We start from the raw sequence: 22,599 nt of genomic DNA on the forward strand, positions 1-22,599 counted from the left end.
CAGCAACTGTGTCCTTTTTCTTCTACTATCTACCTAGTGCTGGGGACATGGCTCAACAAGTATTTGCTGGACTGGAGATGTGTCTCATTTGGCAGAGTGCATATGTTTGAATGCTTGGCCTATAGGAAGTGGCACTTTCAGGAGGTGTGGCCTTGTTGGAGGAAGTGTGTCACTGTGGGGGCAGACTTTGAGGTCTCATATGCTCAAGCCATGCTCAGTGTGGGACACTGGTCTCTTTTGCTGTCTGTGGATCCAGATGTAGAACTCTCAGCTCCTTCTCCAGCACCATGTCTGCCTGCATGCTGACATGCTTCTTGCCATGAGGATAATGGACTAAATCTCTGAAGTGTAAGCCAGCCCCAATGAAGTGTTTTCCTTTGTAAGAGTTGCCATGGTCCAGCAGTTAACTCTGCAGCTCACACACGATTGAGCCTGTATGATAATGAGTATTCAGAGGCGGGTAATACCTGGGCGGTGCTCACCAACCTAAGACAGAGCGCCTGTGTGGCCTAGGCAGGCGTCTCCATGACGGGTAAGGTGACCTGCTGACGTCCCACACAACCTAAGTCAGAAGCTTATTTTTTAGTAAAAGGGGGACCTGTAGGGCCCTGGCCCCTCTTTTGGGTAACTGTTGCCTCACTTGCTGACCTTGACCTTGATATCAGCCCTATGCTAATTCCCTGCCTGGTTCCACCCTCCTGAATGCTTAAGGGAAGTTCCTTGTCTATGTATCCTGAATAATGGGCGTTAACAGCTTAGATGCAACATTGTAAAACATCAGTAGCAAACTTCTGCCCTCCGGGGACCTCCCATTGTGCTGTAAGCCTGTATTTAAGACCTCTTCCCTTCTTCAATAAACAGCATTTGGCATAAAAAAAAAAAAAGAGTTGCCATGGTCATGGTGCAATAGAAACCCTAACTAAGACACATACCATGCAGGAAGCCCTGGGTTCTATCTCCAAAGCTAAGGAAACCAGATGTGGTGATATATACTTGTAATCCCAGCACTCAGGAGGGAGGAACAGGCAGGAGGATCAGAAGTTCAGAGAGTCATCCTTGTTTACACAGGGAGTTCAAGACCAGTCTGAACTATATGAGTCTATGGTGGTTTGAATAGGTATGGCCCCTACAGACTCATGTGAATGCTTGGCCCATATGGAGTGGCACGATTAGGAGGCATGGCCTTGTTGGAGGTGTGTCACTGTGGGGGTAGGCTTTAAGGTCTTATATGCTCAAGCTCCACCCAATGTGGCTCACAGTCTCCTTCTGCTGCCTTCAGATCCAGATGTAGAACTCCCAGCTCCTTCTCCAGCATTATAGCCATAGTAACCTTAGGACAGTCTTACTATGAAGCCTGGTTGGTCTGGAGCTCACTATGTAGACAAAATACCCATACAAAAAAAGACAGCATTTTGGCCAGCGTGTTGGTTTGGATTGTGACACACACTTTTTGTGGAAAGGAAGTGTCCTACCGTCACTTTTACTTTATTAATGTGTTTCTTTGTGTGACACTGAGAATATTTTCTAACACCCTGCAGGGAGCCCTGGCAAGCTGAACATGTACTGAAATGAGTATGTAGTGTCAAATAAGCTTCAGGGTGGGTACTGCAGGGGACCTTGGTGGGGAGACCCTGGTGGAGATTCGGGAGGTGGTGCTCAGGGTCCGACAGCCTGGGGAAATGGAGCCGAGGCACTCAGCAGAGAGGGAGGCACAGAAGGTAAGTCATGCTCCTAGCTGAGACAGGCCTAGGGGAAAGCTCTGCTAAGTGGGCTTTGAGCTGTCCTAAGCCAGAAGGGCCTTTAGGCATCAGTCCCAGGGTCTCCGAGCTTCCCAGAGCCCTAAGTGCTAGACTCTGAGGTCAGCCCAGTCCCGGGAATCCTGGGTGTAAGGTCAGTCTTGGAGACAGGTGACCTTAAGTAAGGGAGTTACCTTCTTGCATCTGCATGTGGGACACCTAAGGACCTGCCTGAAGGATGAGATGATAGAAGGAGGTGTGAAAGGAACTCCAGTCACACTATCAAACCCCGGTCTCTCCGTCCAGGCCCCTGCTGTGGGGCTTGCAGGTTATACAGAGGAGAGGGGATGACTGGTGCCTCGGCCTCACAACACCTCCCCAGCCTTCCCATCACCTACACACACACACACACACACACACACACACACTGTTCATAGAGCAGCTGCCAGCCTCGAAAGGCTGTTTAAATTCAAATGTGTAAAAGCTAAATAAAACTTAAAACACACCTCTCCCATGGCACAACCATATTACAGGTGCCTCAGGAGCCTCCTGTGGCCAGAGGCTGCCAACATGAACAGTGCAGATGGAAGCAATGTCCCTCATTCCAGAGAGTTCTACTGGGTGACATGTTTTTCTTTTTGAGACAAGAGTTTGCTGCAGTACAGAATAACCTTCGAACCATGTAACCAGAGGAGACTGGCCTTGAACTCCTGATCCTCTTGTCTCTATCTCCCAAGTGCTGGGTGCCATTGCATTTAGCTCAGTGCTGAAGCTCTAAAGCAGAACTCACATGTGTCCTCACTGGACTGGGCGCTCTGCCGATCACCCCACTGGATCCTTTGGGTTACTGAGAGGCACCTGTGATTATCACTCCACCTCTGCTAGTGAGGGACAGAGAGGCTGTGAAGAGTGAGTTTAACTCTGTGGTGGTTAAACATGGTTGTCAACTTGACTGGGCCTGGGATCAGCAAAGGGCCATGTCTCTTTGGGGGGATTAGCTGAGGAGGGCAGCCCTCCCCAGAGTGGGAAACACCTCGTGTGTGAGGGAAAACCAGGCCTGCTTCGCCTGAGTGCCTTCATTTCTTGCTTATGGATGCATCTGCCCTGTTGCTACCACTCCTACCATGCTCTACTGATATCAGAACCGAGTTTTATCGACCTTCCAGTGTGGACCGAAGACCAGTGGCTCTCCAGGAATCCTCCCTGCCTCCAGCACCAGACTGAAATGTGGTGGTATTGTATTCCCCAAAATATTGTGCACCCTAATAAACTTATCTGGGGTCAGAGACAGAACAGCCACTAGACACAGAGGCTAGAAAATGTTGGCAATAACGCCTTTAATCCTAGCATTCCAGAGGCAGAAATTCATCTGGGATTCATGGCCACAATGCAAACAGCCAGGCATGGTGACACACGCCTTTAATCCCAAGAAGTGAGCCTTTAATTCCAGGGAGTGATGGCTGAAAGCAGAAAGGTATATAAGGCTTGAGGACCAGAAACTAGAAGCATTTGGCTGGTTAAGCTTTTAGGCTTCTAGCAGCAGTTCAGCTGAGATCCATTTGGATATGAGGACCCAGAGGCTTCCAGTCTGAGGAAATAGGATCAGCTGAGGAACTGGCAAGGTGAGGAAGCTGTGGCTTGTTCTGCTTCTCTGACCTTCCAGCATTCACCCCAATAACTGGCTCAGGTTTGATTTTATTAATAAGAACTTTTAAGATTCCTGCTACACTGAAACATCTAGATTACCTAGCCCTGTGGACTAAGCAGCTGTGAGGTTCTCAGACTCTCCAGCATGCAGATGGCCATTGCTGGCCTAGCGGGTGTCACGTAAGCCAATCACTAAATGCCTTTTGTAATAGATATCCATGCTATTGGTTCCATTCTGCTATAGAACATGACCAGTGCACCCACCCAGTTACCCACAGTGGGGTGCTGCTGCTGCTCCTTGGGGTGGGCTTCATCCACACCTGACTTTAGAGGGAGACCTAGCATCCAGTGTGCCACTGCGCCCCCTCCGTGGGCGTCCTCTGCCCTGTGTTCTCAGACTCCACAAGAGGGCTACCTGAGGTTGTGCCTAGAATCTTTATTGGCTGGGGTGGGGGTGGGGTGGTGGTGGTGGTGGTGGTGGTGGTGGTGGTGGCAGTCGGCTGAAGGTTGTGGGCGAGGGATTCTAGTGTCTCCAGGGCTTGCTCATGGCTCTGCACGATATCAGGTCACTTTCTTGGGCAGAGGATTAATGATCCCGCTCTCTATGTACTCGAAGACTGTGTATGGGTCCTGGTCCCCGTTGATGGTGATGGCCCGCTCATAGTACTGCTCCAGGTCCCCAGAGTTCCTGAAGAACAGGTCCGTTCGGAGCCTGATGTAATCTTCTGAGTCCTTGGGGTTCTGCAGGAGACGAGCCTGGACCTCCACGGTGGGAGGGGGCTTGTACATGAGATGGAACCTATGAGGGGAGCAGATGACAGCGCCTCAGTCCTCTTGTCGACCATGCTTGAGTGCCCTTGCCCTGTCGCCATTACCCCCAGGCACAAATGCCAGCCGTGCGCCGGCTGGGTACACCCTAGACTGGGCTCAGGAAGAGCCTGTTTCCCCTTTGACCTCAGAACTCAGGAGGCCCAGGCAGGCAGATCTCTATAAGTTCCAGGCCAGCCAAAGCTACGGAGTGAGACCCCACCTGAAAACAGAACAAACAACGAACAACCCAGGTTCTTTGCTTCTTTCCTTTTCTCACCTTGGCAAGCCCCCTCCTCCCTGTCACATGTGTGCAGGTGCTGGAGGTCAGAAGAGAGTTGGATTCCCTGGAACTAGAAATCCAGGTGGTTGTCAGCTCCCTTTGGTGGGTGCTGGGACCCAAACTCAAGTCCCCTGGAAAAGCACAATGCACCCATCTTTGCAACCCCTGGCTTTTGTTTTGTTTTGGGGGGACAGGGTTTATTCATCAGGGTTCCCTAGAGAAACAGAACTGACGTGTATCAGAATGGCTGACAGGCTGTGCTTCAGCTGTCTACCAACAAAAGGTTCAAGAATCCAGTCGTTGTTCAGTCCCCGAGACTGGATGTCTCAGCTGGTCTTCAGTATATGCCAGAATCCCAAAGAAGTAGACTCTAATGCCAGGGAAGAAATGGACTTGCCAGAGAGAGCAAGAGCAAGCAGGCAAAGAGAGCAAGCTTCCTTCTTCCATGTCCTTTCTATAGGCTTCCAGCAGAAGGTGTGGCCCAGATGAAAGGTGGATCTTCCTCACCTCAAAAGATCTAGATTAAAAGTGGGTCTTCCCACTTCAAATATTTTATTTTGTCTTTTTTTTCCAGAGCTGAGGACCGAACCCAGGGCCTTGCGCTTGCTAGGCACTCTACCACTGAGCTAAATCCCCAACCCCTCCCACTTCAAATGTTTTAATTAAGAAAAAAAATCTCTCGCCGGTGTGCCCAGACTCTTGGGTTTTAGTTCATTCTAGTTGTAGTCAAGTTGACAACCAAGAACAGCCATCACAAGTCCACCCCTTATCAGCTTGACACACAATTATATCTCCTTATGTCCTGCTTAATTTTCAAGTGAAAAAAAAAATAACCAGGTCATAATAACACCTAACTATAATTATCCCATGTAAAAATCAGAAATGTAGAATATATTTAGCCACAACATAATTACACCTAACATGATATAACCATCCCTCATACAACACAAACAAATCGTAAATTTTAGAATATATAGCAATGCCCCTTGAGGGACATTCTTTTGGTATCTCAAAACTTAAATATGATAACCACTGATATTCTCTTGATTGATAGTATATCACATGACAAGGAATCAAAGAAAGAAAATGCAAATATCTATACAAACATATTCTTTTTGTTTGTTTGTTTTATTCTTTCAAGACAGGATTTCTCTGTGTAGCCCTAGCTGTCCTGGAACCTACTTTGTAGACCAGGTAGGCCTTGAACTCACAGAGATCCACCTGCCTCTGCCTCCCAAGTGCTGGGATTAAAGGTGTGCGCCACCACCACCTGGCCAGCACAAACACAGTCTTTACAAAATATGACAGAAACACTCATGTCAATTATAATCCTTGGTCTGCAACTGGCCACATGACCTTAACTGGTATTTATAACCACATTCTTCTACTACTCATTCTGTACCCTCAGCAAGCACTTCAGCAGGTCTTGACTCTTCCTGGAGTGACCCATACCTTCACTCCTGAGGGGTCTGCACCCTTTGCCATCCTGCCTGGATTAGGCTGTTCTAGTTTGACTTTAACCATTGACTTTAATCACAGGACATGGTAGCACCAAGAGACACCCTGAAGGATCTCCTGCACTCCAGACATAGTCCTTCTTCCCTCCATTGTGGAGAAGCAATCCAATTTCCCCATGGTAATCTGGATCAGTCATACCTCCTAACACTGTTATTCCTTTCTTAGGCTGTTGGGTTAAAGGCATCAGAAGCCCAGAGTGACCAGGGGGCAGTCCAAGCTTCTAGTTCAATCGAGTGTTTGCTGTGACTCCTGGCAGGAGCCCTCCCCGCTCTGGAACCAAAACTCCGAGGCCACATGAACAGGAAGCAAAACTTTCCCTAGTGGGTCATTAGAGGTGATAGTTAGTAGAACTGTTTCCTTTTCCAGCCCTTGGTTCCTGGACCCCTAGATCCTGGCTATGGGAGAAACTGCACCATATAGTGGATGATGATTCTGAGTATATACCGCCTTCTGGAGAATCCTGCCCCAGCCCTCCAGGCTGCTGCCACCTAATTGGTGCTGTAACTGTGTCTTCAAAAGGCCACTTCATCTTTTTACCAGGCCAGCTGCTTCAGAATGGTGGGGAACATGGTAAGACCAGTGGGTTCCATGATTGTAGGTCCACTGTTGTACTTCTCTGGCTGTAAAGTGAGTTCCTGGTCAGAAGCAATACTGTGTGGAATACCATGACAGTGGGTAAGACATTCTGTAATGTGGTGGATGGTGGTTTTGGCAGCAACATTATGTACAGGAAAGGCAGATCCATAAGCAGAATAAGTATCTACTCCAGTAAGGATAAAGCACTGTCCTTCCCACGGAGGAAGTGGTCCAGTAGACCAGGTCCAGTGGTCCAGTGGCCCAGGTCACTGGCTGGTCACCCCAGGAATGATGTCATATCTGTGGCTCAGTGTTGGTCTCTGCTGTTGGCAGCTCCAGCACTCAGCAGAAGCTGTAGCCAGGTCAGCCTTGGTGAGTTGAAGTCTATGTTGTTGATCCCGTGCATAACCCTCATCTCTGCTACCATGGCCGCTTTGTTCATGGGCCCATTGAGCAATGACAGGAATGGCTGGGGAAAGAGGCTGACTGTCCACAGAATGGGTCATCCTATCTACTTGATTACTGAAGTCCTCAACTGATGTCACCTTTTGATGAGTATTTACATGGGACACAAGTATCTTCACATCCTTTGCCCATCTGGAGAGATCTATCCACATACTTCTTCCTTAGATGTCTTTCTGACCAATTTTCCAATCATGCTCTTTCCAAGTCCCTGACAATCCAGCCAATTCATTGGCTACAGCCCATGAATCAGTGAACAATCATACATTTGGCCATTTCTCCTTCCAAACAAAGTATATGACAATATGTACTGTGCAAAGTTCTGCCCATTGTGAAGATTTCCCTTCACCAGTGCCTTTCAGGGTTGTCCCAGACAGGGGTTGTAATGCTACAGCTGTCCACTTCTGAGTGGTGCCTGCATAATGTGCAGAATCATTAGTAAACCAGGCCCTAGTCTTCTCTTCCTCACCTCATGAGGCTACAGGTGCATGCTTGGCAGCAGATGGCATTGTAATGGGTAGAAACCATAGGCATTTGGGAAACTTCTTCATGTAACTTGCTTTGTGCCTTCAGGACCTACTCAGGCCCAATCATGTATATACCACTTCCATTTGATAATGGATTGTGGCTGTGCACATCCTACTTTATGACTTGGTGGGTCAGATAACACCCAGCTCCCATGAGCATCTCAGGTCACATGGTAACATGGTGGCCCATTGTCAAATGTTCAGTTTCCATTAAGACCCAATAGCAGGCCAAAGGTTGTCTTTTAAAGGGAATAGTTGTTTGCAGACAATGGCAGAGACTTGCTCCATAATCCCAAAGGTTTCTTCTATGGTTCACAGAAGAGCTTGCCAAAGGGGCTTGCCGAAGGCTCCAGACAGCATCCCTGTCTGTCACTGACACCTCAAGTACCATCAGGTCTGCTGAATCATAATGTTCAAATGGTAGAGCAGCCAAATGGTCAGCATGCTGAACCTGCTGAATCATAATGTTCAAATGGTAGAACAGCCAAATGGTCAGCATGCTGAATCTGCTGAATCATAATGTTCAAATGGTAGAACTGCCAAATGGTCAGCATGCAGAGCCTTCTCCTGTTCCAGACCCCACTCCTGGTACCAAAATCTGTATTTTGTCAGGGATCTCTAGAGGAACAGAACTGATAGGATGAATATATATGTGGGGTTTATTAGAATGGCTTACAGGCTGTGGTCCAGCTAGTCCAACAATGCCTGTCTACAAATGGGAGATCCAAGAACCTAGTAGTTGTTCAGTCCATGAGACTGGATGTCTCAGCTGGTTTTCAGTATATGCCAGAATCCCAAAGAAATAGACTCTAATGCCAGGGAAGAAATGGACTTGCCAGAGAGAGCAAGAGCAAGCAGGCAAAGAGAGCAAGCTTCCTTCTTCCATGTCCTTTATATAAACTGCCAGCAGAAGGTGTGGTCCAGATTATACGTGGGCTTTCCCACCTCAAAAGATCTGGATTAGAAGTGGGTCTTCTGCTGGGCAGTAGTGGCCCATGCCTTAATCACAGCACTTGGGAGGCAGAGGCAAGAGTTCAAGGCTGAGTTCAAGGCCAGCCTAGCCTACAGAGCAAGTTTCAGGACAGCCAGGACTATTACACAGAGAAACTGTCTCAAAAACAACAACAACCAAAAAAAAAAAAAAAAAAAAAAAAAAAAAAAAAAAAAAAAAAAAAAGGAAAGAAAGGAAGGAAGGAATGGAGGGAGGAAGGAAGGAAGGAAGGGAGGAAAACCCATCACAGGTGTACCCAGCCACTTGGGTTTCAGTTAATTCCAGATGTAGTCAAGTTGACAACCAAAGAATAGTCATCACATAAGATTTCCTCTATGTCGTCCTGGCTATCCTGGAACTCTCTAAGTAGACCGGGCTAGCCTAAAAGCCAGAGATCCACCTGCCTCTTCGTCCCAAGTGCTGGGATTAAAGGCATATACCACCACAAAGGGTTTTTTTTTTTTAGTGTGTGTGTGTGTGTGTGTGTGTGTGTGTTTGTGTGTCTGTGTGTCTGTGTATGTGTTCCAGTGACTGAACTCAGGTCCTCATGCTTTCAAGGCAAGCACTTTACCCTCTGAGATCTCCCCGGCTTCATCTGTTCTTTTTTCATCCTTCCAAACACTATTTGTTAAGTATTAACAGCCTGCCCATCTGGTGCAGCCATCTCTGAAGCAGGAGTCCAGCTGGGGGCTGGGGATACAGTGACCAGAAACTTAACCATTGTGTTGCTGCAGGGCCTGGTACATTCCTTCCCTCACTCTTGCCGACAGGGAGCCAAAAGACATGCCCAGAACTCACAAAACCACCCTGTTTCTAGCCTCCGTCTGTAGTAGCCAGCACTGTCCTGAAGGAGGTCCACAAAGGCACTGAGCACCTTAGTGGAGAGGCAGCTATACAGGGGGCCTGGCCACCAAGGGCCCTCCATGACCAGCCACCAGGAAGCCCTGACCAACCTTTCTCCTGAGACAGGGTCAGTCCTTCTCAGCGTCATTCGCTCCAGGATGGAATCCAACGGCACGTTCAGGAAGAACACCCTGCGGAGAGACACCACAGCAGCCATGTTTGTTACTGTCTGGACCTGGGAAAGCTTTGACAGCCGGGGCCTGCTAATCCTGGGGAGACTACTGCTCCCTTCCCCCCCGCTGACAGTGGAGATATCAGAGCTGACCTGTCAACATGACTTCTGGTACATAGCAAACCCACCTAGAGCCCAGAGCCTAGAGCCCCACCCTCCTTCTCTACCAAACTCACTATCAAATAATACCCCAATGCCAGATACTAGGGTGACCAGAGACTGCCCAGAGCCTTCCAGAATCATCCATTGGCCACTCTGGAGCCTACACTGCCGTGTACACTCCTACCCACAGAAACCACAACCAAGTTCCCCGGCCACCCTGTCTCCTTCCCCTGCTTCCTCCTGCCCTTGAAGTCTCCCTGTGTGGCCGTGTGGGGCACTGGGCTCTCTGCTGCCACTCATTAACTTCCAAAAACTACATCTTGCTACAGTCAAGACAAGAACAGTCACCGTGGTCACCAGTGGGAACCCAGGCCAGACTTTTGTCACCACAGCGCCAAGGTTGGCATTACTCTCCACAGGTGTGCATGTGTGTGTCTCAGGGAGCAGAAGGTCTGCCCCAGCTCCAGGAGGCAGCCACATACGGCTCTTCAGACCGTGCCTGGACTCTGCCTGCTCCATTCCTCTTGGCGGGGAGATACCTTTTCCTTCTGGCTCTTTCGTGCCTGTGGCTTGGCTGTGACCAGGGCTGTGGAGAGGCTAGGCTGAGCTCAGGGCTACCCCTGGCCCCTGGCTCCAGGGGCGGGTGCAGGATGCAGACCCAAGCCAAGCCAGGCAGGCGCAAGGCAGCTCCAGTCCCTTCTACGAGAGCTTCATCTACTTCATCTTCACAGTGGAAGAAACGGGAGCCCAGACTCACCCAGAGGGCCTCGGGAGAGGCAGCTTGCCCAGAGCCATCGGAGAGCGGCCGGGGACACTTGGGCTAAGCATTGCCTGAGGCTCATACCTCAGTGTTTGACTGACACAATTATGTAAATCTCTTCTTTTGCTTAGGGTGGCTTCCTCTGGGTGCCTTCTAACACTTACCCAAAGTTATTCTTTAAAAAAAAAAAAAAAGAAAACTTTTGTTTATTCATTTTTTTTGGGAGGTTGTGGGGGGCATGTACCACAATCTGTATTAGAGGTCAAAGAACAACTATGGGGGACCCTGGAGGCACTATTGGAGAGGCAAGAAATGAAACTCAGTTCAGCTCAACTTAATTAGCCATCACTGGTTCAAACTTCTGGAGTCTGACACCAGATGGTTTATTTTAGCTGTATTTAAGCACAGCACAATTTTGGGGAAACATTTTCTGATGACAGTTAACTCTTTCCCATGGATACAACAAAGCTTAAAACATGTTAACATTGAAACACTGTGTGTGTGTGTGTGTGTGTGTGTGTGTGTGTGTGTGTGTGTGTGGTGTGTGTAGCCCTGGCTGCCCTGGAACTCTCTCTGTAGATCAGGCTGGCCTTGAACTCACAGAGATCCAAGCACTGGGATTAAAGATGTGTGCTACCACCCCCTAGCTACATTGAAACTCATACATACGGTTTCTTCAATAAAGATGGGTTCTTGTTGACTCAGAAACAGTGCTCAAGATAAGGGTCTAGGGAGAATGACTGAGTTTGTCAACACAAGGCCTGTGGGAGTCAGGATTGGTCTGGCTCCGTGATAACACAGAAGTCACTTAGGCTGTCGTACGGTACAAATGGCATCTCTCACGAGGATGGGCTTTATGGACTGAGAAGCAATGCTCAAGGTTTAGAGGGGAGGAGAATGTCGGGGATAAGCAACCGTAACAGTCTGGGGGATTCAGGTGAAGCCTGGCCCGACAGATAGCAAAAGATCACCAGGTTGTGAGCGACATCCTTTCCCAGCATTCCAGGTGGAAGCCAGGCAAACATCTCCTTCCTTTGAAGAGACAAGCCCATGTGTTTAACTTTCCTGTTTTCCTTATTGGTTATCTGTGTGCACAAGGACCTCGTACCCTCTACAGACAACTTGTAGGAGTCGGTTCTCTTCTTCCACCTGTGGGTCCCGGGGATTGAACTCAGGTCGTCAGGCTTGGCAAGTGCCCTCACCCACTGAGGCATCTAGCCAGGCCCGGTGACCCTTTTTTGCTGTGACCTAACACATGACAAGAAGCAATCTGAGGGAGGAGGCCTTTATTCTGGCTCACAGTTCAAGGATGCAAGCATCACGGTGTGTGGGGGGGGGGAAGCACAGTGGCAGGAGAGTGAGGCAGCTGCTCACTCACACTGTTTCCGCTGTCAGGAAGTGGAGAGCAAACAGGAAGCTGGCCTCAAGGCCTGCCCCCAAGCCCCAGTGACAGACTTCCGCTAGAAAGACTCTACCTCCTAAAGGTTCCAGAACGTTCCCAAAGGGCACCAAGTGTTTATACACATGAGCCAATTATGGGACCTTTCGCATTCAAGCCACACAGACAGCTGGCACATTTGGTATCAGACACTAGAACACGTATGAACTCAAGAACAAAACAGCTAACCAATAAAGGGGAAAGCAGAGAGGGATGTTCTTTCTCAGGCCAGCCACTCCCAGGGCTGGTCTCCTTCTCTCCCTTTGCCCAGCTTCCCCTCCCTGAAGACCAGCCACCTCCAGCCAGTCTCCACACAACCCTGCTGGCACCCCACAAGGCAGGCACAGCTGGTTCCCAGCAGGCTAGCCAGCCGGCACCAGGACAAGCTCTTGCCCACTGCAATGTCCATCAGGCTCATTCAACTCTTCCACACTGAACAGGATGTTGTTATCTACAAAGTTCACACTCAGGAACCAAGTCAAGTTATACAACACACTTATACATATACTTACACACACACACACACACACACACACACTCACACTCATGTTTACTAATCCAGGCTGCAAGTGGCCCATGGGCTTGAGGTGGACACATCTGCTTCCTAATGACTCCAGTTCATAGAGTTCCACAAAACATCACTGGTACAATACAGTGTGCATAGCTCAGGATAAATTAAAAGTCCAGCAATACACCAGAAGAATAATTCATTACTACAATTAACTGAGCTCTAATCCAGGAATGGAAGCCTAGTATTTTTTAATCAATTTAAAATTTAGAATGAAGGTACCAAAACTACACAGAGAAACCCTGTCTCAAAAAAAAAAAAAAAACAAATAAATAAATAAATAAACAAATAAATAAAATTTAAAATGAAATCACTGTATTTTTAGACTAGGTAGACAGCATCTCATTATGTAGCCTAGCTGGCCATCAACTGTTATGCAGCCCAGACTGGCCTTGTATCTCAATCCTCCTGCCTCAGGCTCCTGAGGGTTACAACTGCAGGTGCATGCCACCACACATGAGGAGAGGGGACAAGACAGATCAGCTCACAAAACAACAACAACAACACAACCACCAACGCTGTGCAAAAGGTGAAGGACTGAACGTTTTTTCTCTCTGACAAGGTAACAGGGCAAGGATGTCTGCTCTCACGATCCCTGTTCACCTGATTGCTGTAACTAGTCCTCTGACCACTATACGTACACACACACACACACACACACACACACACACACACACACACACACACACGCAACACACATGCAACAAATGTAATTAAAAAAAAAAACCTGTGTATCAAAATACATTAAAAAATAAGCCAGAATGGAAAAAAAAAATTCAAAACACATCTGGCCAAGCATTTGTATCCCAAACTCAGAAGTACGAAGTACACGCACAGCTGGCAACACACACGTGCAGGTGCCCTGGCTGCTCCAGGATCTCTGGAACTGACATCCTAAGGGGAAAGTATGGCATCTGAAGACAGACAGTTTCTTGAAAAAGGCTCAAGTTGCCTCCTCCTTCCAGCACATCCAAGACCCAGGCACTGCCATGGGGAGCCTCCTGGTGCTGGAAGGCACCAGGGCTCTTTCTGTCCAGACCATCTGTGACTGTCTCTGGCCGTGGTCTGACTCACGGTGTTTCCTCTCAGGTCACTACACATGACCACCAGTGGAGGAGGACCAGGAAAGAGGGGAGTTGTCAGTGAAAACACAAAGCAGCCCTGAATGACGGAGTGATGGAGGCCAAGTGATGGACAAGGGCTTGACTGGAAGCATCATCCAGGACATGGAAGGAGAAGATGACACCAGGGTAGTCCTCTTTCAATGGCAAATTTCATGGCGTTCCAAGAGCACAAAGCAGAAGTAGCCAGTTCTTTTCTTCTTTTAGATTTAATTATTTTTATTTAATGTGTATGAGTGATTTACCTGCATCTATGTCTGTGTACCATGTATGTACCTGTGCCCACAGAGGTCATAAGAGGGCATCAAATCCCCTGGAACTGAATTATGGATAGCTGTGAGCTGGCACGTGGGTTCTGGGAATAGAATTCGGTCCTCTGAAAAAGCAACAAGTGCTCTTAGCCGCTGAGCATATGGAAGCCATAAGACATCCTCAAGGGTCATCTTAAGGAACCCTGCCCACCTCCTTTGAGACAGGTCTCTCATTTTCCTAGAGCTCACCGATTCAGCTATAGGCTGGTTAGCTGGGGAACCCCAGAGATCTCCCTGGGCTAGGATTACAGCGATGCACCAGCATGCCAGGCATTTTTCTGTGAGTTCTGGGGATGGGACCCAGAAAGCTGAGCCACCTGCCCAGCCTCACAGTTTCCACTACGCATTTGCCCCATTCCACCAGAGGATGCTTACTTAGTCCAGATTAAGACCATAGCAGGTTCATCCCTTAAACACACCAAGGGTCAGGACAGGGGCTGTGGCTGCCTTGTTGGTACTGCGTCCTTCCTGCCTGGCAAATGCTGAGAGCCAACCCATGCTGAAAGTGAGCAGGTGGGGGTCGCACATAAAATGGCCGGACCCCATCCTAGCAAAGCACAGCTTTGAGTCCGTGCAGTTGGCTTCCTGGCCCTCCTGACAGGTGCCTGGGTCACAGGCCAAGCCTGCAAAGATTCCTGAAGTTCACGGTTGAGAGAGGCTGTGCCCAGGAAGAGGCATGCGGAGGAGCATCTGGACACGAGGCCTCTCTGGCCAGGATTTTAAAGTGTTTGCCATGCAGCCATTTCACTCTGACAAGCATATCTGAAAAACCCAAAGGGCAAACACCTCCACCTGATCCTCTCACCTTGGGCATCTTGTGTCTGGCCTTGGGTCACAGTGACAGCCCCTCTCATTTCCAGCTCCCACTCCTTCAAAAACAAGGGCTCCCACTGGCCAGTTCCTGTTGAAAATGGTGCATAATTGACAGTGCAAACCCATCCTGGTGGTGTCTGCAGCCTCTCCAGAGGCAAGCAACAAACTCGCTCTCCCTGCTGGTAACTAGTAAATTAGCAAGCGCTTCTGGCAGTTCACGAAGTGCATTTCCAAACACAGCAGCCAGTTGAAGGGGAATGACCCGGGATACTCCTGCATAATCCAGCTCTTTTTAAAAGCCCTCTGAGAATGTCTCCCTCCTTCACCACTGAGAAGAAAGGGGAAAAAATCTTTTCCTGTGCACGCTGCTACCCAGGAGCTCCCCAGACAATAAGGAGAAGCCAATTGTCAGAGCCAGGTAGTCCTGCAAGCTTTTCCCACAGAGAAAAGCAAATGAGTTTAAGGCAAAAATAACAGGAGACAAGCTGGCCACCACCTGTGAAGCAAGCCCTTCAGCAGGGTTCCCAGGGAACCCGAGACATCTCAGGCCATCCTTGGGGCTAGGTAGGGACAGGAGGATTGAGGAGGGACAGAAGTACGCAGCTGCTTAAGCCTTCTAAGTAAGGCTTCATCCAGTGATGTCTCTGGCTGGCATGTGCACCCTCATACTGGCTTTGGGTCAGCAGAGTAGTAAAGGGCTGAGATCCACATCCTGAGACAAGAAGGCCAGGCCAACAGGACACAAGACCTTCCCTAAGCCCTCAAGGCTCTTGTGAGCTTGTAACCTCCTAACAGCAGTTTTTCCCCTCAAATCTGTGTTCAGACTCCCCCATCATTCTGCTGTTTTAAAAACTAAATTCTGGGGCTCTGGAGATAGCTTAAGAGGTGAGTGCTTGCCTTGTAAGGACAAGAGCCTGAGCTCAGTCTGCAGAGCCCATCAAAAAAGAAAAGCAAACGGCCTGACAGTATGCGCTGAAACCAAGTGCTGGGGAGGCAGAGCCAGGCAGAGTTCCTAGAGTCTGCGACTAGCCATCCAGCCCACGTGGGGAGTTCTAGTCCAGTAAGACTCTTCCTCAAAAGAAGGTGGGCAGCTGAAGGAATGGCAACCATGGTTGACCTCTAGCCTAGTCTGTCTGTCTGTCTGTCTGTCTGTCTGTCTGTCTGTCTCTCTCTCTCTCTCTCTCTCTCTCTCTCTCTCTCTCTCTCTCTCACACACACACACACACACACACACACACACACACACACACACACTTCCAGCTTTTCAAGTGCTTTTGACAATTAGGTCACAGACCCATGTGTCCTTTACAGCTATACCAACATGAAACACTGACAAAGAGTGCAAATATATATACATATATATTTGATTTTTCAAGACAGGGTTTCTCTGTGTAGCTTTGCGCCTTTCCTGGAACTCACTCTGTAGCCCAGACTGGCCTCAAACTCACAGAGATCTGCCTGCCTCTGCCTTCCAAGTGCTGGGGTAAAAGGCATGCAACACCACCGACCACCCAGCTTGCAAATACTTTTCTAAAGAAAAAAAGGTGTATTTCTACTATATGTATATGTGAGTGCCTGCATGCATGCATGCGTGTGCCTGGTGCACACAGAGGCTGGAAGAGGTCCACCTGAACTGGAGTTAGATGCTTTGTGACCACCTATGTTGTTGCTGGGAACCAAATCCCAGTCCTCTGCAAGGGCAGCAAGTGCTCTTAGCCACAGAGCCATCTCTTCAGCCCTCAGAGAATGCAAACATTTTTGTTCAGACCACTAGCTTGCTAACCCAACCAAACAGCCCACGTGCTATGGGAAGATGTTCAAATTTCATTTTGGTTACTGTGATAAAATACCAGAAAGATTTGAAAACATCTCCCTTTTGGGACCCTCTTGTTTGAGATGACCATGATTTCCAAATGAAGAAACACAGAGACATTGACTTGTGAACATTAGTACAACAAAAATACCCGGGCACAGAAAGGTACTCATGATATATTAATTGAAAAAGTATGTTGGGACTGGGGAATATAGCTACATTGGCAGTATGCTTGAGGTCCTGGGTTCTGTCCCCAGCACTGCAGAAATTGGCATGGTGGTACACGCTTATAATCTCAGCTTTTAGGAAGTGGAGGCAGGAGGATCAGAAGGGCAAGGTCATCTTCAGCTACAACAGGTTAAGAGGAGCTTGGGCTACATGAGACTCCGTTTCAAAAGTAAACAAATAGGTGAAATTGTCTGTGCCACTTAAAAATGTACAGGAAAAGCCTGACATGGTGCTGTAACATGCCCGGCTTACTCAGGAGACTGACACAGGAGGATGCCCTTGAGTTTAAGGGTTTGAGGTCAGCTTGGACAATATAGTGAAACCCTGTTTCCAAAAACAAAACACCACTGGCTAGAATAGCAAAGACAACCATGCCTTGACTTTGGCAGGATGCCAAGCTCACATACTCCTTGTCCCCACCCTTGCTTCATGGTTTGCTGGTAATTCTGTTATGCATGTCAGGGGGAGCCCTGGAAATTAGAGCATTTGCCCATTTCTCTGGTGTAAACTCTCCCAATCTAGCTGCAAGCTGCCTCCTTGACATCACTAAGTATAGAGCTTGGAAATGATGCACAGAGTAGAGTCTCGGGAGCTGGAACACATTGCTGCAGCCTCCAGGGACCAGCCAAGACTATGGCCCTTCTGGTGTGGGCCAAGACTTTGGCCACATGGCTATGGGGTTCTTGAGCCTTGATCAGGCCCCTGTGGATGCATTGCCATATTTAATCCTCATAACACCCTGTGAGGCTGTGGTACCAGGACACATCACACATTGACACATCACAGGTCATGAAAAGCAAGGCTATGGGCAGTTACTCAGCTGAGAAGTGGCCCTGGGACTGCTTCCAGATATGCCCTTAACCCCTCTGTACTGTGCTTATTTCCCTCCATGCTAGTGACCCCTGCTCTGTGCCTTCAGGAGGCCAGAGGCATGATGGTTGCCATCCCTTGTCACAAATGCAAGGGAGGGACCTGAGATCTAGAGACTGATTCTCACCCTCCCTGGCCCACTTCCCTTGGGCCTGCTACAACCATTGTATTCTGAGGAGTTCTCCCTTTCCTTTGTCTCACTGGCCTACCTGGACCACCTCCTTGAAGATTTCAAAAGTATTTTGCTTCTTGGCTTCAGTTTGAATCTTTGGGCTTTTGTTTATCACCACCATCATCACCATTATCACCACCACCACCACCACCACCACCACCACCACCATCAACACCACCATCATTATCATTGTCATAACCGTCACCATCACTACCACCATCACTATCACCACCATCACCATCATCACCACCATCACCACCACCTGTGGTGGTATTCTAATTGTACTGAAATGTGATTTTGATTGTATGTTAATAAATAAAGTCGCCCGGGGGTCAGAGCTATTAGAGCCATAGACAGAGTGTGGCGGTGGTGGCACACGCCTTTAATCCCATAGATCTCTGTGTGTTCAGGGATACAGCCAGCATTGGAGACATATGCCTTTAAGACCTAGGGGGCTGTACATTCAGACAGTGACGAGGCAGTCACGTGTTTGGGTTTACAACCAATGAGAAGGCAGAACAATAATACTATAAAAAAGACGTACAGACAAGAAGTAGCTCTCTTTCAGGAAGCTGGGACACCGCAGGCGGAAGGGTGAGATTTTAGCTCTGAGCTCTGACCTCTCGGCTTTCTCTTTTACATTGTTTCTGTATTTCTTATTTAATAAGACGGTTAGTTACATCTACAACCACCACCATCATCACCACCATCACCACCACTACCATCACCACCATCATCACCACCATCACCACCACCACCACCATCATTAACATTGTCATCATCATCACCATCATCACCACCACCACCATCACCACCATCACCATCACTATCACCACCACCATCACCATCACTATCACCACCATCACCACCATCACCATCACTATCACCACCACCATCACCATCACTATCACCACCATCACCACCATCACCACCACTACCATCACCACCATCACCACCACTACCATCACCACCATCACCACCATCACCACCACCACCATCATTATCATTGTCATCATCACCATCATCACCACCACCATCACTATCACCACCATCATCACCACCATCACCATCACTACCACCACCACCATCATCACCACCACCATCACCATCACTGTCACCACCATCACCACCATCATTACCATTGCCATCACCCTTACCGCTCTCACCATCACCATCAATCCATCAACACGGCCATCACCATTGCTGGCGGCGGCAGCAGCAGCAGCAGCAGCAACATCATCACTACCTTAATCACCACCATCGTTATCCCCATCAAAAACTTCGTCGACACCATGTGCCAGAGATTTGTACTGAGCATGGCACACATTACCGCACCCGCCCTCCCCCATGAGAGACACCTGCACAGGTGCTGTGATCCTGACCATTTCAAGGGCCTACAGGTGTGTGCTGTCTCTAGGCTGGGCTCCTGGTCCATCAGGCTTCAGGATGCCCTGCTAGGTTCCTATGTGTCAGAGAACCATGATTCATTCCCCCGAGTTGTTAAAACATTCCAGAAGTCTCTAATGAGACTTAGGGAGCACACAGGGAACACTAAAGCCACTTAGCTCACAGGATGTAGCTGGATTTAACTGTGCAGGCTCCTCTGTGGCTGCCCAAGGACTGAGTCACTCCGCACCCTCATGGAGGACGGTGGCACATCGCTAGCTGCCTCTTGGGGCCAAAGACAAGCCATGCAGGTTGTAAAAGACTGCTCACCCCCAACCACGACTGTCTTGCCTAAGGAATCGGGCACCACGTTTCTTAAACCCACACTTTAATTACTCCAAAATTATGTTAAATCCTTGCATAAAAACAGCAACAGCTCTCTCCTGAAGAATTTCACGACAGTTAGTTGGGCTGTCTCTAGACACTTGGTTAAAAAGAAATAGATAAGGTCTTCAAAATAAAGGCAAGGAGGCCATCCAGGGGTCAGAGTCTTAGGAGGCGGGGGCAGAAATCTCCCATTTTACAGACAGAAAGGGAAGAAAATACCCTTTGCCTCGGCAACGTAACAGGCTTTACTTCTGGAAAAAAAAAAAAAAAAAAAAAACCCAAGCCTGATTAAATATTAATAGCCAGTGGTATTAATTAAGGGGGAAGAGTCCATCAAGAGGACCCCAATATGTTTACAGTGTCCCCAGGAAACTGGGAAAATTCACAATCAAGTGTGTAAATGTTCTAAAAAAGGGTCTTGAATATTTTATGAATATTTGTCATAAAACAGAAATAATAACCACTGTGCAGAGCTATTAGAATTAATATTTATGCCGCCCGCCATGAAATATTCATGGGGACAGAGGGGGGGGCCGTAAGACAAGAATTAATTTACATTGGGCCCGGTTTACCCGCTGGCTTGATGTTTAAAGCCAGTTGACAAGCCTCCCTATGAATCCACCAGTCACTTCCCTGCAGTCTGGGAAGTGGAGGGGGTGGGGACTGGCCCGGGCTGCTGACAGCTCACAGATTGAGTTTCTGACAGCCCTGAAAAAAACCTAAGTGGCCCCCCACCTTTTTTCCCTTCTTCCATTGCCCAAGGCGCTCTGTTCCGAAACCATTCGTCCCAGCTCCCCTTCCATCTGCTGGAATTAACGAATTAATGAGCGCCGATACACTTTACTGGTGGGGCCCTATGAATGTTTACAGGCGATTAAATTATAATGCAGGGGGCGGCTGTATAATTCATGAACCAATTAAAGGAAGTGTTAGTTGATTTGATGGGATGAGGACGTACAAAATGCATTTAACTAATGGGGAGCCTCGGGCTGCTGAGGCCCGGCTCCCCTCTCAGATTACGCAGCTAATTGCCCGACTTTGCGGGGCTGTCACAGATAGCCATGCATATTTCATTGTTCTCAAATACTTCAATTGTCTGCGTCAGTGTTGTGGCTGTAATGTGGAGAAGCTAGGCCAAACCTGGGTGTCGTTACAGTGTCTGGCCTGGCCTCACCAGAAACCTAGGAACCCAAAGGTCCCCAGCCATTAGGTGATTAAAAGGGCTCAGCACGTGGTCAATCACCTTTTGTTTTACTAGAGACACTCATTCCAGATGCTGACTTCATGACCTTGGGGACCCTTGGGACTTGACCCCCTTTTTGTGCAGGGGAGGTAGGAACCCAGTTCTGCAACCCGGTGTTGTTTCTACGCTGTGAGCCCTCCCCAGTCCAGTTCACATCCAAAGTCCAGGGGTTTCCCCTCCCAGGGCAGCCCACCTGGGGAACTTCCTGCTCTAAGTGCCTCTGTTAGGCCTGACTTTGTCCATCGGTACAGGACAGCCACTCGGGGCTTCATTAAATGCAGATCATGGCAAACTTGAACTCAGACTTGAATGTCTGCCACCAGATGCTTGGAAGGCTCAAGAAGGGAAATGGGCAGAAAGCAACTGTACCCATCCCAGGCATGAAAAGATCCTGGCACACTAGGAAGAGGAGGGCTGAGAGGAGGTGAGAAAGGGTTGCAGATCAGCGGGATGCCTGAGGGAGGGGCTGCCTTCAGACTCCACCCACTCTGAAGTTTCCCAGCTCCCCTCCATATAGACTGACTGGTCCGTCTCCAGAATCTTACTGTCGTCTCTAGGCTTCCAAGCCAATTCTGACTTTCATATGAGAGAATTATAAATGAAAGTGTGTGTGTGTGTGTGTGTGTGTGTGTGTGTGTGTGTGTGAGAGAGAGAGAGAGAGAGAGAGAGAGAGAGAGAGAGAGAGAGAGAGAGAGATGCACACAATCATACATGAACAAATTAAAAGCCTGCGTGATCAACCACCCTGCACTCTGGCTCCTGCATGTACCCATGTACCCAGCTATGGGGAGGCCTGGACAGTGCCAGCATCTTACCCTGTCACAGACTTATCATCAGTGCCTCATCCTGCTTGAGGGCAAAGCAGCATGATAGTAAGAAGCCATAGTTTACTCACTTACGGCAGGGTGAGGATGATGCTAGAGTTGAGCGGTAGTGGAGCGAATCCCAGGCTTAGTATTTGGACCAACTTGGTTTTAAACCCCATGTCTTGGGCTTTTGCTAAGTGTGTTTCAATAGGGCCTGCCACCTGGGGACTGACCCCACCCCTTTTCTCTACCCTTCCCCTCCCTGCACCTCATAGCAGGGGTCAACCTTTGTTCCCCAATCACACTGTGCTGTCAAATTAAGCAACTGGTACTATCTACAAGGACAGTCTTGGCAGCCAGCAGGATGTCTGGTGATGTGCACAGGCCTCTCCTGGACTGGGTGGCACAAACCCAGTGGCCACAGGTGCGAAGAACCCAGACAGCAGCCACTTCAATTACAAACCAAAGCAGCAATGTTAACTTGGTTTTCAACAGCCACTTGGGGCCTCTGCTTAAATGTTACCAGCAATTGGTGGTCAAGCTGGGTTTAACATATTTTGGCTTAAAAATTAAACCAAACTATCATTTACCAGGTACACTGTCTTAGATTTTTTGATGATGCTACCTATGTCATCCTGTAAGACAAATGGTATTCCCATCGCATAAATGGGGAAACTGCGGCCTGAAAGAGTTCAAATATCTTGACTCAGAATTGTTTCTAAGTATATTAGCTGCATAAGAGCAAAATTATATGATCCTGTAGAATGGTGTCCTCAGAGAAGAACAGCCATTGATTAGGATACAGCCTGTTGATGTTCCCTCATAGAAGGAGGGGTGAGGAGGGTCATTAGACCCTCACCTGAGATGCCAGCCACTCTCCTGCCACTCCCCACCCCAGCTATATGTGATCTCAGGAGATGCTAGCAAATACAGTGTGTGGAGGGTGACTGGAGCAGGGG

At 48.6% G+C, this 22,599-nt stretch overlaps 1 protein-coding gene across 1 annotated transcript in view; it reads right to left on the minus strand.

Moving 5' to 3' along the window:
* Window positions 1-3,416: 3,416 nt before the first annotated feature.
* Ak8 (adenylate kinase 8) overlaps window positions 3,417-22,599 on the minus strand; it is a 126,133-nt gene continuing 106,950 nt past the window's right edge. The window contains exons 12-13 of the mRNA XM_028883338.2: window positions 9,501-9,581; window positions 3,417-4,182 (exon numbers count right to left, since the gene is read on the minus strand). Of these exons, the coding sequence (XP_028739171.1) occupies window positions 3,945-4,182; window positions 9,501-9,581 (319 nt within the window). The 3' untranslated portion in view covers window positions 3,417-3,944. The remainder of the gene's footprint in view (window positions 4,183-9,500; window positions 9,582-22,599) is intronic.

This window comes from Peromyscus leucopus, chromosome 4 (genome assembly GCF_004664715.2).
Source record: "Peromyscus leucopus breed LL Stock chromosome 4, UCI_PerLeu_2.1, whole genome shotgun sequence".
NCBI lineage: Eukaryota > Metazoa > Chordata > Mammalia > Rodentia > Cricetidae > Peromyscus > Peromyscus leucopus.